This window comes from Scyliorhinus canicula, chromosome 9 (assembly GCF_902713615.1).
Source record: "Scyliorhinus canicula chromosome 9, sScyCan1.1, whole genome shotgun sequence".
Classification (NCBI taxonomy): domain Eukaryota; kingdom Metazoa; phylum Chordata; class Chondrichthyes; order Carcharhiniformes; family Scyliorhinidae; genus Scyliorhinus; species Scyliorhinus canicula.
The window spans coordinates 34,540,465-34,557,871 of NC_052154.1; the positions used below are offsets into that span (position 1 = coordinate 34,540,465).

The following is a 17,407-nucleotide window of genomic DNA, read 5'->3' on the forward strand; positions in this document are numbered from 1 at the left end:
ACCTAGTGAATCTCCTCTGCACACCCTCCAGTGCCAGTATGTCCTTTCTCAAGTAAGGAGACCAAAACTGAACACAATACTCCAGGTGTGGCCTCACTAACACCTTATACAATTGCAACATAACCTCCCTAGTCTTAAACTCCATCCCTCTAGCAATGAAGGACAAAATTCCATTTGCCTTCTTAATCACCTGTTGCACCTGTAAACCAACTTTCTGTGACTCATGCACTAGCATTCCCAGGTCTCTCTGGGAAGGGCTCAACTTCTGAGCTTGTTTTCACTCATTTTATACATGGGATGCAAATTCCTTGGGCAGTACAACTTCTTCTGGAGATGTTTGATGTCAGTTCCCATCCCTATTTTCAGATAGTGACATTTGACAGTTGCAATAGATTATGCTGTCCAGGTAAATAATGTAGATTAGATACACCAAGATTTCATACACTGATCCTCATGGTTCTCTGCACCCCTGCCATCTGATCTTACACCTCTCCATAACTTATTTTTTGTATTCGGTGCTGTTTTCCTTGAATTCCTAAGGCTTTAAAGTTTGTTTTGAAACTGCATAGGCGGCATGTTGGCACAGTGGTTAGCACTGCTGTCTCGCAGCGCCTGGGGCCTGGGATCAATTTCGACCTTGGGTAACTGACAGTGTGGAGTTTGTTCATTCTCCCCATACCTATGTGGGTTTCCTCCCATAGTCCAAAGATGAGCCAGTTAGGTGGGGTTAGGGAGGTTGGGCAGGGGATTGGGCCTAGGTAGGGTGCTCTTTTGGAGTGGCGGTGCCGACCTGAGGCCGAATGGCCTCTTTCTGCACTGTAGGGATTCTATGATTGCCTGTAGAATTTTAAGAGTTTGTGTTTTCAGACAAAATCCCAGTTAGTATTAAGAAATCAACATGAAGGCCATTTTTATTTTATTCCAACGGAGGGGAATGCTGAGGAGTTTGTTGAGCCCTTCCCACATATATTTGACCACTTCTTCTGTCCTGACACTTTCAGTTAGTGCTGGCATTAAAAATGCCTTGTTCAAATACCATCCCATCCGTTACAGGATTTCACTTTGTAACTGTTTTTCTAAAAGTAGACATCCATATCTGCTATAAAATTGGTGCTACACGTATCATTACATTTCAGTTTCTCAACAACAAAGTGAAAGGATATACTGCTCCTTCGGTTAACCTTTATTTTTTCTTCATCTTTGGGAGCTATTTCTGTGTGTGTTTACATTTCCTCTGCGTAGCTGAGTTGGACAGACTTCAAGTTGCCTCCGTTAAGCAAAGTATCTGAGAGGGAATTTGATATGCATGGACAGATGAATTTACTTCAGATTATCACCAATGCGGATATTTTATAACTATCATTTGGAGAAACCAGAATAAAAGATGGGTACACATTTAACTAGTCAAGGTTGTGGTCTTCCTTCAATTTATTTTGTTCCACAATATTTCTCGACATTTGCAAGTTTTTTTTCTGACCGAGGAAATAGAAACTGATATGATTCTTTTCGAGATGTATTGGACATTAATTCTGCAGACTCACGATTATATTGTGGTTCAACTCAAAAAAAACATCCAGGAAGGTTTGTTTTCATGTAATACAATATGAGATTCTGTGCATACTCGTAATCGATTTACTCTCTCCACTGAGACTCAAATTTGAAAAATGCATACGCCGGTTGAGGATATACAGTAATGGTGCAATACTTCCCTCATTTTTCCATGCTGCAGTCTATTTAAGGCTTTTTGGTGAAATATCTGTTAAGTGTATATCAGCTATGCTTATTTATGGGCAGGTGGAAGGCATTAATTGAAATTTCACTTGAGCAGGTACAGTACGATCCTCTGAAATTGGGATGTAATTGAGTTAGGAGACATAGGCTTGTCATATTTCACTCTGTAAATAAATGTTAGACTGAGTAAAGATTGGCTTTTACCAACTGACTTCTGGAATATGACAGTATAGATTCACGCTTCAGAGTACAACCAGAGCCAGATACAATGTTAAACTAAATGACTCCCCTTTTCTCTCACCTCCTCCTGAAGTGGTTGGATGCTGGGGCCTTGTGCTTACTGTTGCAAACATTTTCTTGTTTCTTCTTTTTTTAAAATAAATTTAGAGTACCCAATTCATTTTTTCCAATTAAGGGGCAATTTAGTGTGGCCAATCCACCTACCCTGCACATCTTTGGGTTGTGGGGGCGAAACCCACGCAAACACGGGGAGAATGTGCAAACTCCACACGGACAGTGACCCAGAGCCGGGATCGAACCTGGGACCTCGGCGCTGTGAGGCAGCAGGGCTAACCCACTGTGCCACCGTGCTGCCCAGTACTGAGAAAAATTGAGCAGCTGTAGAAGATTGCTAAAGAATAGCCAACGTTGCCCTTTGCTTCATTGTACCTATTTATGCAATTTTTACATTAGTGCTAATTTGTAAGTCAGGTCTTTGATTAACACGAGGGGGATTGCATTTCTCTTTGCAGATTGATGGTGACATCCCGCCTTGTGTGAAGAAAAATGCTCATGAGCTCATTCTTGACTTTATAAGATCACGGCCACCTTTAAAACCGGTAAGAACTTCTCTTAGTCCCGAATTTTGCTATTTCCATCAGACATTTCCATTTGTGTTTTTTTTCTTCCATGGATTATGTTTCTTCCTTATATTTCTTTTCTCATTCCCTCTGATTGCTGTTAGCGAGGAACTCTGAGCTGGCTCTCCCACATCACTTTCAGTTTCCACCTGTTTTCTCTAGTTCACTGCTTCCTCTGTTGTTACCAGGGGATTGGCAAGGCCTTCTCATGGCATCGTAAGTTTAGGTAAGAGTTTTCTGATTTCAATTGTCAATCATCCCAATCTAAATATTATCTGTGTATTTATTAACTTTTATCCCCACTGCTACGATCTCTGACCAGACCCCCAAGTTTTTGGTATGATCCAATGAAGGACGCAGCGTTTTGGTTAAAGTCGACAAGGTTTCAGATTCAAGACACTTGCTCAGAGAGTCAAGCCACAAGATTCCACCAGTTTTTGAACAAACAAAAATAAACCTTCCTATACAAGGTCAAAATGATAAAGCAATTTACACTAGTGAGAACAAAATATTGAAATGCTGGAAATCTGAAATAAAAGCACAAGGTTCTAGAAAACCCCAGCAGGAATGGCATATTAGTGGAGAGAGGAACAGAGTTAATGTTTATGACTCTTGGTGGTTAGCATAAATGCTTCACAGCTCCAGGGTCCCAGGTTCGATTCCCGGCTGGGTCACTGTCTGTGCGGAGTCTGCACGTCCTCCCCGTGTGTGCGTGGGTTTCCTCCGGGTGCTCCGGTTTCCTCCCACAGTCCAAAGATGTGCGGGTTAGGTGGATTGGCCATGCTAAATTGCCCGTAGTGTCCTAAAATGTAAGGTTAAGGAGGGGTTGTTGGGTTACGGGTATAGGGTGGATACGTGGGTTTGAGTAGGGTGATCATTGCTCGGCACAACATCGAGGGCCGAAGGGCCTGTTCTGTGCTGTACTGTTCTATGTTCTATGTTCTTTGGAACTCATTTTACAACACAAAGAAATTTGCAATATTTATCTTGTACTCTAACATTCAGGGTTAATATGAATCAACAAGCAAACTGATTGAACACCCCACGTAGCATAATAAATAACAAATGAGACCAAGATAGAACACACTGATTTCACTGTAACCCACCCAAACATCACTAAACACTGTGAGTTAACCAATCTCTTTGAAACTCTGTTTCCCTTGCGAGGTCTCCAAACCTTTGACTCTTGAAGATGAAACTTCTGAATTCCTTCAAAGCTGCTCCAACTCGGACTGTCTCAGTGACTGCGCAGCCTCCTAGGGTTTCAATCTCGTCTACTGAGACTTCATTCCACTAGACTTTCAAATCTACAATCCAACCACCACTTGCACAATTTGCCTCTTTTTTAGCTGCTAGTTACATTAGGCTGGTACTGCACTAAGCTCCAATCTCCCCAACTACACCAAACTATAAGTGGCTCACGGGGCTTCTTCTGAGCCTTAACCCTTTCCAGCACAGAACCAGTGACCTTCTGCCACTATCTCAACTCCCCAAGACTTCTCCTGAGCCCTAACTGCACAGAGCTATTAAATACAAACACATTTTCTGCCTGGAACCTGCTAACAGCAGCACCCTTTTCAATATGGCCTTTTTCCCTAGCTAAGAATACTCACTCGACCAGCAAACACAAATAAATTGAAACCATAGAACTTTGTTAAGCTCCACCCATCTCTATGATCACGTGGTCTTCCAAGACTCACTGAATGCTTTTCGATGAATTGTAGCTTCAACGCCCAAAACAATACAACTCTCTGGACAACGTTTCTTTGCAGTTAAGTAAGCCAACCTGTTATTTTATGATCTTGCTTTTCCAGATGTTAACCCCTAGGACAACAAACCATTCATCAGTGCATCCATCCTGCCTACCATTTTCTTCAAAAAGTGTAATAGTCTTCGAGCTGCTTTAGTTGCATTTATCCCATTTTCTACAATTAAACTTTAATTTTCCCAGAACTAAAAATTCCAAAAAATATGTTTAAAATATTACTATGAACCATCAAGTTGAAGAATCCTCACTGAGACATGGAGTAGTAATCTTGGATACAATACCAAATCTTATCTAAAAGGTGACATTAAGAGAGGGAAAGAAATATGGGATTCAGAGAGCGATGAAAGAGATATAAAGAAGAAGTATTCTTTTTAATTCTCTAGCAATAATTAAAACTTGAAGGAATGCAATTCCACACTTGTAAAATAAAACAAGATTATGTGCCAGAGAGGATGTCAGCAGTGTTTAAGATTTTCCATAATAATAATATTCTTTATTGTCACAAGTAGGCTTACAATAACACTGCAAGATGCTTATACTTGAACGGATGAGCTGTAGGTTTTCTGGCAACTTTAGTTGGAATCTAAAGGGACAGTGTTGCAATTCGGTGATATTGTTATAGTGAAGCTTCTGATGGAGCAGTTCCTGGAGAAGAAGTGTGACTTAGACAGCAAGTTCTGGAATTCCATGTCTGTGCATTAGCCAGAAGTTGCTGTTTGATTTGCTAATACCCTCACTGTTATTTTTTACTGTGAGAATCTATCTGCCAATGTTAGTTTTTTTAAAGGGGATACTGCTCTGAGGGGAAGCAAACTCAACTTAAAGCACTTGTTTCTCTCATCTCCCCATTAAAGTGCCACGTAGAAAACATCCTTTGGAATATCTTCTCCCTGAAAACATCAATTAAAGCTAGTCCAAAACCTGCCCACTACTTGCCATACTTAAACGAGACTTGCTTAGGTGCCTTGTCCAAGTTGGTCAGCGGATGTCAGGCACCACGAGCATCAATCAGTACTTGTACAGATTCTGAATACTGATCCTTGTTCATTCTTTATTTATCCAATTCCTGCAGTTAATTTTCTCTGCTGCACAGTATATAATTCTAAAATCATGTTCCTCGCAGCACAATATCTATATAAACATTAGTAATTCCACCTGTCCAATATCCACTCTTTCATGAAGTCCGCCATCCTCCTCATGTTTGTACTAATATATGCAGTGTCCACTAATTCAATATTCGTACAAATACAAATAAGGTTAAATCTGTCAAGCTGTATATCTGTGTACATTGGGTTTTCTGATGGCTTTATTTTTCCTGCAAAAACAAATTTGAGATGCAATATCTTTCGCGGCATCTGTTTATCAAAATGAATCCAACTTTTTTGCCCTGGTAAGTTTCTGCTGATAAGTAGATGCTTGGTGAGATTAGGCAGATTCTTCACACTGCTGCAGTTTCTTTCAGAGATCCAGTGTGCAACTGAGTGTGTAGAGGCATTGCACGGGATACAGCCCACACTTACTGTGTGGGACACAAATCAATAAAAAGACTACAGGGGGGATTTTCCAGGCCCCTTCGGCATGGGTGAAAATCCCGTTATGGCCGCTAACTCTGGCGAGAGGTTGTGCCAGGGAGTTCTCAGAATGAGAGATTCTCTGCTTCTCTACCCCCCCACTAGCGATGTAATCAGGTTCACGCCAAGTGAGGGCATGGACCTGATTACCATCAATTTGGAAGGATTTAAATATGCCTAACATAACGCCGCATCTTCCAGGGGCATCAGATGCTCCCCCTTGGGAATCATTACTGCTTTCCAGCAGTCGTGGTGACCACACCGGGGGACGCGGAGGCCAACGTAGCCCCTGGGTAGTCAGGGACATGACTGCACACCGGCACCCAAGCAGTGCCAACCTGGCACATGTCACTGGGTGAAAATCCTGGAACTCCCTCCCAAACAACACTGTGGGTGTAACTACACCTTGGAGACTCCAAGAAGACAACACACCTCCAGCTTCTGAAGAGCAACTAAGGATGGGCAATAACTGATGGCCTAACCAGCGACACCCACATATACCCGTAAAGGAACAAAAAGAAAATTGGGGGGCCTCCATGGAATCCCATCGGAGTTGGGGGGGGGGGGGGGGGGGCGAGGTGTGGGGATCCCACAATGTGTGAATGCCGACAGGTGTGGGAACTGATGCTGGTGATGACAGGGGAATACTGAAACCCTGATACCAGTGGGCCTTCCTTTCACTTTGAGATCAGGGCGTGCTTTAAAAAGGGAACTCTCTTCCCTGTCGAGCCGAGCTTGCTGCTCTATGAAGCCCTACCCACCGAAGTGACGGTGCAAAACATGCCCACCTGCTTTTTTTTGACAAACTGTCAGAAGATCTGGAGAGCGAACCTGGCAGCACGCCCGTTTTCAGTCAGAACCTGACACTTTGCCAGTTTTTGGGAAGATTTCGTCCGATGAAAATTACGGATGAATCATAGATTACAATCTTTTTCTTGTACTTACTGTACTTTAGCCAGTGTTCCTTCCGCGTGAAGTAAAACCTTCTGACTAATTGTTCTCAGGCCTCTGAAAGGAACCTTGGACCAAAGCCTCAGAAGCCACGCAGTCTGCATGAGCGAATTCTGGAAGAAATCAAGTCGGAGAGGAAACTTCGACCGGTGCAGACAGCCGGTCGAATTAAGAACACTGGTGAGTTATAGTTGTTATCTTCAACTCTACAGGAACAAGCTCCGAGGTCCCTTGGGCCTGTTTCACCATTTAGTTAGATCATGGTTGACCTGTACCTCAACTTCACTTGCAATCTTTGAAACATATCCATGCTAACTCGCAGAATCATAATCACAAAACTCTTAGCTAACAAAAACCATCAATCTCAAAATTCAACTGACCCAGTGTTACTGGTTTGAGGTGGAGAATTACAAATTCTGACTATATTTGTGTGGAAAAGGTACATTCTGATTTCACTCCTGCTAGCCACAAAATTAAGATTGCTTTCAAAGCCCTCTCTACATTCTCTATGCCAATGGAAGGTTATCAAAGGAAATGCGAAGAAGGTGAAATGTTCCCAGAGATGGCGAACCCTCGCCAACAGTTATACCATCATAATTACCTGGTAATGATGGAGGTTAACAGTCTTCACAAGACTTGTATTAGCTCTGTAGCCACAACCCTGCTGAACATCTGCTACAAGGAATCTTAGCATAAATATTGCACCACCAGCTTCCTCCTCAACAATCTCAATTCCATTCTCTTGCAGGTCAATTTGGGTTCATCAGCCATTTTCGTAGTCAAGGCTGTATTTTAAAAACGACTCGCGTGTTGTTGAACTGCCAGAATTTATACATCTTTCCTACTCACAAATGTCAGATAGTTAAGGAAACGTGAAGTCAGAGCCTATCCCCAGCAGGGAAACCGTGTACCCTGCTGTTCCACAAGGCAACAGCTTTGATTATAGTATTGGATTTCTTGGTAGCTGACATAGAAATATACTGGTCCCGGACCATTCCCTCCGGACCAGCACTGTCCCATTCCCTCCGGACCAGCACTGTCCCATTCCCTCCGGACCAGCACTGTCCCATTCCCTCCGGACCAGCACTGTCCCATTCCCTCCGGACCAGCACTGTCCCATTCCCTCCGGACCAGCACTGTCCCATTCCCTCCGGACCAGCACTGCCCCATTCCCTCCGGACCAGCACTGCCCCATTCCCTCCGGACCAGCACTGTCCCATTCCCTCCGGACCAGCACTGTCCCATTCCCTCCGGACCAGCACTGTCCCATTCCCTCCGGACCAGCACTGTCCCATTCCCTCCGGACCAGCACTGTCCCATTCCCTCAGGACCAGCACTGTCCCATTCCCTCCGGACCAGCACTGTCCCATTCCCTCAGGACCAGCACTGTCCCATTCCCTCCGGACCAGCACTGTCCCATTCCCTCCGGACCAGCACTGTCCCATTCCCTCCGGACCAGCACTGTCCCATTCCCTCCGGACCAGCACTGTCCCATTCCCTGTCCCATTCCCTCCGGACCAGCACTGTCCCATTCCCTCCGGACCAGCACTGTCCCATTCCCTCCGGACCAGCACTGTCCCATTCCCTCCGGACCAGCACTGTCCCATTCCCTCCGGACCAGCACTGTCCCATTCCCTCCGGACCAGCACTGTCCCATTCCCTCCGGACCAGCACTGTCCCATTCCCTCCGGACCAGCACTGTCCCATTCCCTCCGGACCAGCACTGTCCCATTCCCTCCGGACCAGCACTGTCCCATTCCCTCCGGACCAGCACTGCCCCATTCCCTCCGGACCTGCACTGCCCCATTCCCTCCGGACCAGCACTGTCCCATTCCCTCCGGACCAGCACTGTCCCATTCCCTCCGGACCAGCACTGTCCCATTCCCTCCGGACCAGCACTGTCCCATTCCCTCCGGACCTGCACTGTCCCATTCCCTCCGGACCAGCACCATCCCGTTCCCTCCGGACCAGCACCATCCCGTTCCCTCAGGACCAGCACCATCCCGTTCCCTCCGGACCAGCACCATCCCGTTCCCTCAGGACCAGCACCATCCCGTTCCCTCCGGACCAGCAGCATCCCGTTCCTTCCGGACCAGCAGCATCCCGTTCCCTCCGGGCCAGCACCATCCCGTTCCCTCCGGACCAGCACCACCCCGTTCCTTCCGGGCCAGCACCATCCCGTTCCCTCCGGACCAGCAGCATCCCGTTCCCTCCGGACCAGCAGCATCCCGTTCCTTCCGGGCCAGCACCATCCCGTTCCCTCCGGACCAGCACCACCCCGTTCCTTCCGGGCCAGCACCATCCCGTTCCCTCCGGACCAGCAGCATCCCGTTCCCTCCGGACCAGCAGCATCCCGTTCCCTCCGGACCAGCAGCATCCCGTTCCCTCCGGACCAGCACCACCCCGTTCCTTCCGGACCAGCACCATCCCGTTCCCTCCGGACCAGCACCATCCCGTTCCTTCCGGACCAGCACCATCCCGTTCCCTCCGGACCAGCACCATCCCGTTCCCTCCGGACCAGCACCATCCCGTTCCCGCCGGACCAGCACCATCCCGTTCCCTCCGGACCAGCACCATCCCGTTCCCTCCGGACCAGCACCATCCCGTTCCCGCCGGACCAGCACCATCCCGTTCCCTCCGGACCAACACCATCCCGTTCCCTCCGGACCAACACCATCCCGTTCCCTCCGGACCAACACCATCCCGTTCCCTCCGGACCAGCACCATCCCGTTCCCTTCGGGCCAGCACCATCCCGTTCCTTCCGGACCAGCACCATCCCGTTCCCTTCGGGCCAGCACCATCCCGTTCCTTCCGGACCAGCACCATCCCGTTCCCTCCGGACCAGCACCATCCCGTTCCCTCCGGACCAGCACCATCCCGTTCCCTCCGGACCAGCACCATCCCGTTCCCTCCGGACCAGCACCACCCCGTTCCCTTCGGGCCAGCACCATCCCGTTCCCTCCGGACCAGCACCATCCCGTTCCCTCCGGACCAGCACCACCCCGTTCCCTTCGGGCCAGCACCGTCACTCTTTCCTCCCACCTCTTGCTGGGGACCAGCATTGTCTCATTCTTATGTTCTTGTTCTCTTTCACACTCACTGGGACACTGAGACGTTGCTGATCTTAAGCGAGCAGGATGGAGCTGGTCTAGAGTGAGCAGGATGGTGCTGGTCTAGAGCGAGCAGGATGGTGCTGGTCTAGACCGAGCAGGATGGTGCTGGTCTAGAGCGAGCAGGATGGTGCTGGTCTAGACCGAGCAGGATGGTGCTGGTCTAGAGCGAGCAGGAGATGCTGGTCTAGACCGAGCAGGATGGTGCTGGTCTAGAGCGAGCAGGATGGTGCTGGTCTAGACCGAGCAGGATGGTGCTGGTCTAGAGCGAGCAGGAGATGCTGGTCTAGACCGAGCAGGATGGTGCTGGTCTAGAGCGAGCAGGATGGTGCTGGTGTAGAACGAGCGGGATGGAGCTGGTCTAGACCGAGCAGGATGGTGCTGGTCTAGACCGAGCAGGATGGTGCTGGTCCACAGCGAGCAGGATGTTGCTGGTCTAGAGCGAGCAGGATGGTACTGGTCTAGACTGAGCAGGATGGTGCTGGTCCAAACCGAGCAGGATGGTGCTTGCCTAGATCGAGCAAGATGGTGCTGGTCTAGAGCGAGCAGGATGGTGCTGGTCTAGAGCGAGCGGGATGGTGCTGGTCTAGAGCGAGCAGGATGGTGCTGGTCTAGACCGAGCGAGATGGTGCTGGTCTAGAGTGAGCAGGATGGTGCGGGCTCAGACCGAGCAGGATGGTGCAGGTTCAGAGCGAGCGGCATGGTGCTGGTCTAGAGCGAGCAGGATGATGCCGGTCTGGAGCGAGCAGGATGGTGCCAGTCTGGAGCGAGCAGGATGGTGCGGGACTAGAGCGAGCAGGATGGTGCTGGTCTAGACCGAGCAGGATGGTGCCGGTCTAGATCGAGCATGATGGTACTGGTCTAGATCGAGCATGATGGTACTGGTCTAGATCGAGCAGGATAGTGCTGGTCTAGATCGAGCAAGATGGTGCTGGTCTAGAGCGAGCAGGATGGTGCTGGTCTAGAGCGAGCGGGATGGTGCTGGTCTAGAGCGAGCAGGATGGTGCTGGTCTAGACCGAGCGAGATGGTGCTGGTCTAGAGTGAGCAGGATGGTGCGGGCTCAGACCGAGCAGGATGGTGCAGGTTCAGAGCGAGCGGCATGGTGCTGGTCTAGAGCGAGCAGGATGATGCCGGTCTGGAGCGAGCAGGATGGTGCCAGTCTGGAGCGAGCAGGATGGTGCGGGACTAGAGCGAGCAGGATGGAGCTGGTCTAGACCGAGCAGGATGGTGCCGGTCTAGATCGAGCATGATGGTACTGGTCTAGATCGAGCAGGATAGTGCTGATCTAGACCGAGCAGGATGGTGCTGGTCTAGAGCGAGCGGGGTGGTGCTGGTCTGGAGCGAGGGGGTGATGCTGGTCTAGACCGAGCAGGATGGTGCTGGTCTAGAGCGAGCAGGTGGTGCTGGTCTAGACCGAGCAGGATGGTGCTTGTCTAGACCGAGCAGGATGGTGCTGGTCTAGACCGAGCAGGATGGTGCTTGTCTAGAGTGAGCGGGGTGGTGCTGGTCTAGAGCAAGCAGGGTGGTGCTGGTCTAGAGCGAGCAGGGTGGTCCTGGTCTAGAGCGAACAGGTGGTGCTGGTCTAGAGCAAGCAGGGTGGTGCTGGTCTAGAGCGAGCAGGTGGTGCTGGTCTAGAGCAAGCAGGGTGGTGCTGGTCTAGAGCGAGCAGGTGGTGCTGGTCTAGAGCGAGCAGGACGGTGCTGGTCTGGAGCGAGCAGGGTGGTGCTGGTCTAGAGCGAGCAGGGTGGTGCTGGTCTAGAGCGAGCAGGACGGTGCTGGTCTGGAGCGAGCAGGGTGGTGCTGGTCTAGAGCGAGCAGGGTGGTGCTGGTCTAGACCGAGCAGGACGGTGCTGGTCTGGAGCGAGCGGGATGGTGCTGGTGCTCTGCCTGCTGGACTGTATCTGATGTCAGATGCCATGAAATCCAATAGTATAAAGAAAAATTGTAGAATTACAGGGAACTTGGTTAATGCTTCAGGGGTAAATTCAATCAGCTTGAAATGCATTTCCTATATCCAGCCCTGGCTTGTGCCAAAGCAATTACTTCAGCCTCTAAGCAAATTGTGAAATGAGTACGGTGTCTGAATTAAATCAGAATTTGGAGGATTTGAGCAAGTAGCCAAATCCAGAAGACACAGAACCAGTATCTCTAATCTGCTGAATCATTGTAAATATAAACAAGAATTCAAAATTGCATTTAATACAATGCACATGTTCAATTATTTTCTCTCGTGCAAATTAAGTGGTACAAAGAACAAAGAAAAGTACAGCACAGGAACAGGTCCTTCGGCCCTCTAAGCCTGTGCGACCATGCTGCCCGTCTAAACTAAAATCTTCTACACTTCCTGGGTCTGTATCCCCCTATGGCAGGGGTGGGCAAACTACAGCCCGCGGGCCGCATGCGGCCCGACAAAGGTTTTTATGCGGCCCGCCAATGAGGTGCCCGGAATCATAACCGGCATTTTTGAAAAGCCGCTGAAGTAAATGCGCTTATTGAATTGGTCGGTTTAGTTGGAACATAGACTGCATCAATGTCTGAGGAGTCATGAGTGGTGCTGAAAATAGGAGTCCAGGTTACAAACAATAAGCCTTATTATTGTTTGTAACCTGGACTCCTATTGGTCGCACACCCAACTAAACCGACCAATAAGGCAGCCCCACTCATCCACCCCACTACGCGCGTTTTTATCGTTGACTCGGCTAGGCTGTGCTTCTGTCAGTGTTAAGGATCAGCACAAGCAACTTGACACCTGATTTCAACAAACTGGTAAATGACTGCAGTCAGATGCATCATTCTCATTGACATTGTTCTGTTACTTACTGAGTTACTTTGTTTTTCAAATAAATGTGCTTTTTTTTCTTAAAGACCTTTTATTTTGGCTATTTAAAATATTAATTATTTTACTTAATATAGTATGCGGCCCTTTAAAATTGTGAATTTCTGAATGTGGCCCTTGCACGGAAAAGTTTGCCCACCCCTGCCCTATGGTGTAAGAACATTCCTACGCTTGCATACTTAAGCTAACTAGTTTGTTTATCCTCATGTTGTAAATTAATTGCCTTTACAGAAGTGACCTTTGGATCACTGCCATGCATTGTGCATGCCTGCTCTGATGAACTAAAGTCTACTTCATGCATGGATCTCTCCAACCCCGAGTCCATGGGAAGCACACAGCGGCCTAGACCCAGGGTCCTCCTTAAAGCCCCAACACTGGCTGAAATGGATGAGATGAACATATCAGAGGTAGGAATATAATCTAACCTACTTCAAATCCATGTGAACTGAAATGTTTCTCACCAATTTGAAAACAGGTAGATCTTTGGAGAAAGTTAAAGCCTGTACTACAACAAGGTATATGATGGCATAAACTACAGGAGCAAAACTTGACTTTCCCTTGAACATTAAGATTCATCAGCTGTGCACTCTGTAGCTCAGTAATATAGACTATAAGATAGACCATCTCATTCTCAGGAAATGGACATCACTGACAAGGTTACCATTACTGTCCATCCATAATTTCCCAAGTGGCTGATTGGTCCACTGCAGAATGCAATTAAGATTTAATCACATTGTTGTGGGACTAGAATCACACATAGTGCAGATCAGGTAAGGATATTGTCATTGAAAAGACATTAGTGAACCAGCTTGGTTTACCAACAGTCTGGCAGCCTCATGTTCACTTTTACTGATCTTTTTTATCTCCAAAAGTTTAAAACTGAATTCCCATCCTCAAACTACCATGGATTAGTCACCCGTGTCTCTGGATTGCTAACTCAGTAACATAATCACTAATTGATTGTATTCCTAAAAGTCCTTGTTTGACTTCACAGGTTAGGCTGAGTTAACAAATTTCACCTGTGGAGTGCAAGTACCTGACAGCAGATAATTAATGACTTTGAGAGTGCTATGGTACTGCAGCAATAACAATTACTATTACCTTTTATTTTGCACCAGATTACTGAGAAATCATCATATATTCAGTGTAGATAAGTTACTCTTATAATGGTGGGAATTTTCATTATTCGCAATAGGGAGCATTTGGGACTGATTCATAGGAATTAAGGTTAAGTTGTACTAAATTGCTTTATTATTTTTAATTAACACCAGTTGCTGGTCAATTAGCCACAATGTGAATTCAAATCCCAGTATGGCAGCCTAGAGAATTGGAACTCAGCTTAATAGTTCTAGAAATAATGAATTTCTAGCTACTGAATTATTGAAAAAAAAAACAACTGGTTCACTAATGTCTTTTGGGGATTGACATCTTTACCTGGTCTGCCCTAAAGGTAACTCTAGTCCAACAGCAACAGTTAACTCTTAACCGCCCTCTGCAGTGCACTAGAAAGCCACTCTGATGACGATGGATGAGTGTTAATGACAGCCTCGCCGGTTATGTTCAAATGTTAATTTCCTGACCATTTATGAAAGTTCTGAGTGTTAAATAAAAGTCCCACTGGTCTATAATATTGTACATACAAAGCCTTAGAAATGCTTTCTCCATATCTAATCTTTTTAAACAATAGCTTAATCCTACTTGTGATTATGAGCAAGCTGAAGAGGTATTGATTATTTTAGTCAAATCAAATGTACATGAGAGCAAAGCTGCTGATGTCCGAGATCACAAATAGATCCACCAATACTCTAGATGCTAGGATGTTAACACCTGTTGTGACTTTTTCTCATAATAGGCCATTAATTTCCATTATAACTTTGTAATACTTTCTAACTTTTTGGTGCAGCACGGTTCCACAGTGGTTAGCACTGTCGCTTCACAGTGCCAGGGTCCCATGTTCGATACCCGGCTTGGGTCACTGTGTGGAGTCAGCATGGTCTCCCTGTGTCTGTGTGGGTTTCCTCCGGGTGCTCCGGTTTCCTCCCACACAAGTCCCGAAAGACGTGCTGATTGGTGAATTGGACATTCTGAATTCTCCCTCTGTGTACTCGGACAGGCGCCGGAATGTGGCGACTAGGGGCTTTTCACAGTAACTTCATTGCAATGTTAATGTCGGCCTACTTGTGACAATAAAGATTATATATCTTTATATATAAGGGGCAGCACGGTAGCATGGTGGTTAGCATAAATGCTTCACTGCTCCAGGGTCCCAGGTTCGATTCCCGGCTGGGTCACTGTCTGTGCGGAGTCTGCACGTCCTCCCCGTGTGTGCGTGGGTTTCCTCCCGGGTGCTCCGGATTCCTCCCACAGTCCAAAGATGTGCGGGTTAGGTGGATTGGCCATGCTAAATTGCCCGTAGTGTCCTAAAAAGTAAGGTTAAGGGGGGGGTTGTTTGGTTACGGGTATAGGGTGGATACGTGGGTTTGAGTAGGGTGATCATTGCTCGGCACAACATCGAGGGTCAAAGGGCCTGTTCTGTGCTGTACTGTTCTATGTATATCAAAAAAAATAAGTGGGGGTAATCAGAAGCAATTCCTGAACAGATTTGAGCAGTTGCATTATTTATTTTTAAAAGGAGGAAGAGTCACCGAGTGGAGAGATGCGTAGGGTTGCCAGCTCCCCAGTTCCTTTAAAACGTGATCGCTCATTCTCAGAACATGATCTCATCCAGTTACAGACTGAGTTGGCTCTGTCACAATCCGAATCTGCTTCTCTCTCGTCAAAAAGCTCAGATGCAAGACTGTATTCAGAGGCCGTGATGCTAACTGGAGCTATGTCCCTGCACAAAGGTAAATTAATGTGATTACTACCGTTTTCCCATGGAGAAACTGCTCATTCATGATGCAATGTTTCCTTTAGCTTAGAGAGCTTGTAATCAGTATTGAGGCCTTTGCGTGACTGCTGATCTGTGACTACTGATAAAAGAATAACGTCTGAAACCTTCCCCACCCCAATATTCAGTGAAGTGTCCTAGCTAATGCTTCTCGGCGATCACTCACTAACAGGTATGGTTGTCCACCTAAGAAACTCTGTGTTACTGGTTATGGATCCTGTAGGTTCTTGCATGGCTGCTGAGCCACATACTTGGCAGGTATTTCCGGGAGGTGGGATCGATCGGCCCGTGGACTCTAGATTGCTGTGTGTGGGGGGTGCTGGTTTCCTCTAGGTAGACGCCTGGTGCGGGACATCTTTTAAAGTGCGTATGCCGTTGCACATCAGCAGACACAATGTCCTTTACAGAGAGTTGATCCATTTCCAGTGGCAAGGAAACCTCGATGACTGGGGATCTCCTTATTGCTGCAGCCTTCATCCGCCATCGCAGCCGTTGATACCATGCGAGTATCTTCCCCCTGTTCCGCGTTGAGGACTGGCTTTGGGTTGAGCTTTGTCTGGTCCCCCCCTCTGACCGTACCATTATGGGTGACCCTGCCAGGAACAGATTCCCGTCAGCTTTGCTCTCCGGGATCGGAACATTCAAGCCTCCCCACCACATCAAAGTGGCAATCCGAGGAAAGGCTAATATCCAAGACTCCAAAGTTGTTGACAATCAGCTTGAGTCTCAAAGTTATGACATTCTGATAAAAGTGAGCAGCTGAGTGAGACTGATAGAACCAGGAGATAGTAGGGGTTTGGGGTTTTAATCATTTTTTGCCGATGAACTAATGAAGCACCACCTTTCTTTTTCAGATTTGACACTAATGCATTTTTAACACCTGTAGACCCCATATTCTGTCAATTGGCTGCCCTTAAAATAAAAATTATAAAAGCAAAATACTGCAGACAAAATTCTGGAAATCTCCCAACTGGTCAGGCAGCATCTGTGAAGAGAGAAACCTTTAATCAGAACTGGACAAGATAGAGATGTAAAAGGTTTTAAGAAATCAGTGAGATGGAGAAAGGAGGAGTGTGGTTCAGGGCCAAGAACCAAAGGGAAGGTCTGTGATAGGGTGAAGGACAGGAGAGAATACATGGCAAAATGGAGTAGGAATGGAACAATAGAAGAAGCAAATGCTGCATGGAGAGTTGCTGGACATGACGATAGCAAGCAGAATCATTGCTGGCAATGGCTATCTGAAAGAAATAGCAGCAGCTATGATCCAAAATGTTGAACTCTGTGTTGAGTTCAGAAGGCGGTAAAAAGTGTCTAATGGAAAGATTTGCAGTTCATCGAGCTTCCAGTGAGCTTCATCAGAGCAGTGTCAGTGGTCAACGGCAGAGGTCTAAGTGGGGAATGAAAATGATAAATAGCCAGAAGCATAAACTGAATAGAGGTGTTTGCTCAAAGCAGTCAGCCAGTCTGCGTTTGGTGGTTAGCACTGCTGCCTCAAAGCGTCAGGAACCCGGGTTCAATTCCAGCCTCGAATGAATGTCTGTGTGGAGTTTGCACTTTCTCCCCCTATCAACGTGGGTGTCCTCTGGGTGCTCCGGTTTCCTCCCACAGCCCAAAGATGTGCAGGTTAGGTAGATTGGCCATGCTAAATTGCCCCTTAGTGTCCAGAAAAGGTTAGGTGGGGTTGCTGG

At 47.4% G+C, this 17,407-nt stretch overlaps 1 protein-coding gene across 2 annotated transcripts in view; it reads left to right on the forward strand.

Moving 5' to 3' along the window:
• Positions 1-17,407, forward strand: part of spire2 (spire-type actin nucleation factor 2) — a 92,292-nt gene that overhangs the window by 60,245 nt on the left and 14,640 nt on the right. For both annotated transcript variants that reach the window (XM_038806503.1, XM_038806504.1), the window contains exons 6-9: positions 2,484-2,570; positions 6,935-7,061; positions 13,061-13,236; positions 15,462-15,675. In XM_038806503.1, the coding sequence (XP_038662431.1) occupies positions 2,484-2,570; positions 6,935-7,061; positions 13,061-13,236; positions 15,462-15,675 (604 nt within the window). The remainder of the gene's footprint in view (positions 1-2,483; positions 2,571-6,934; positions 7,062-13,060; positions 13,237-15,461; positions 15,676-17,407) is intronic.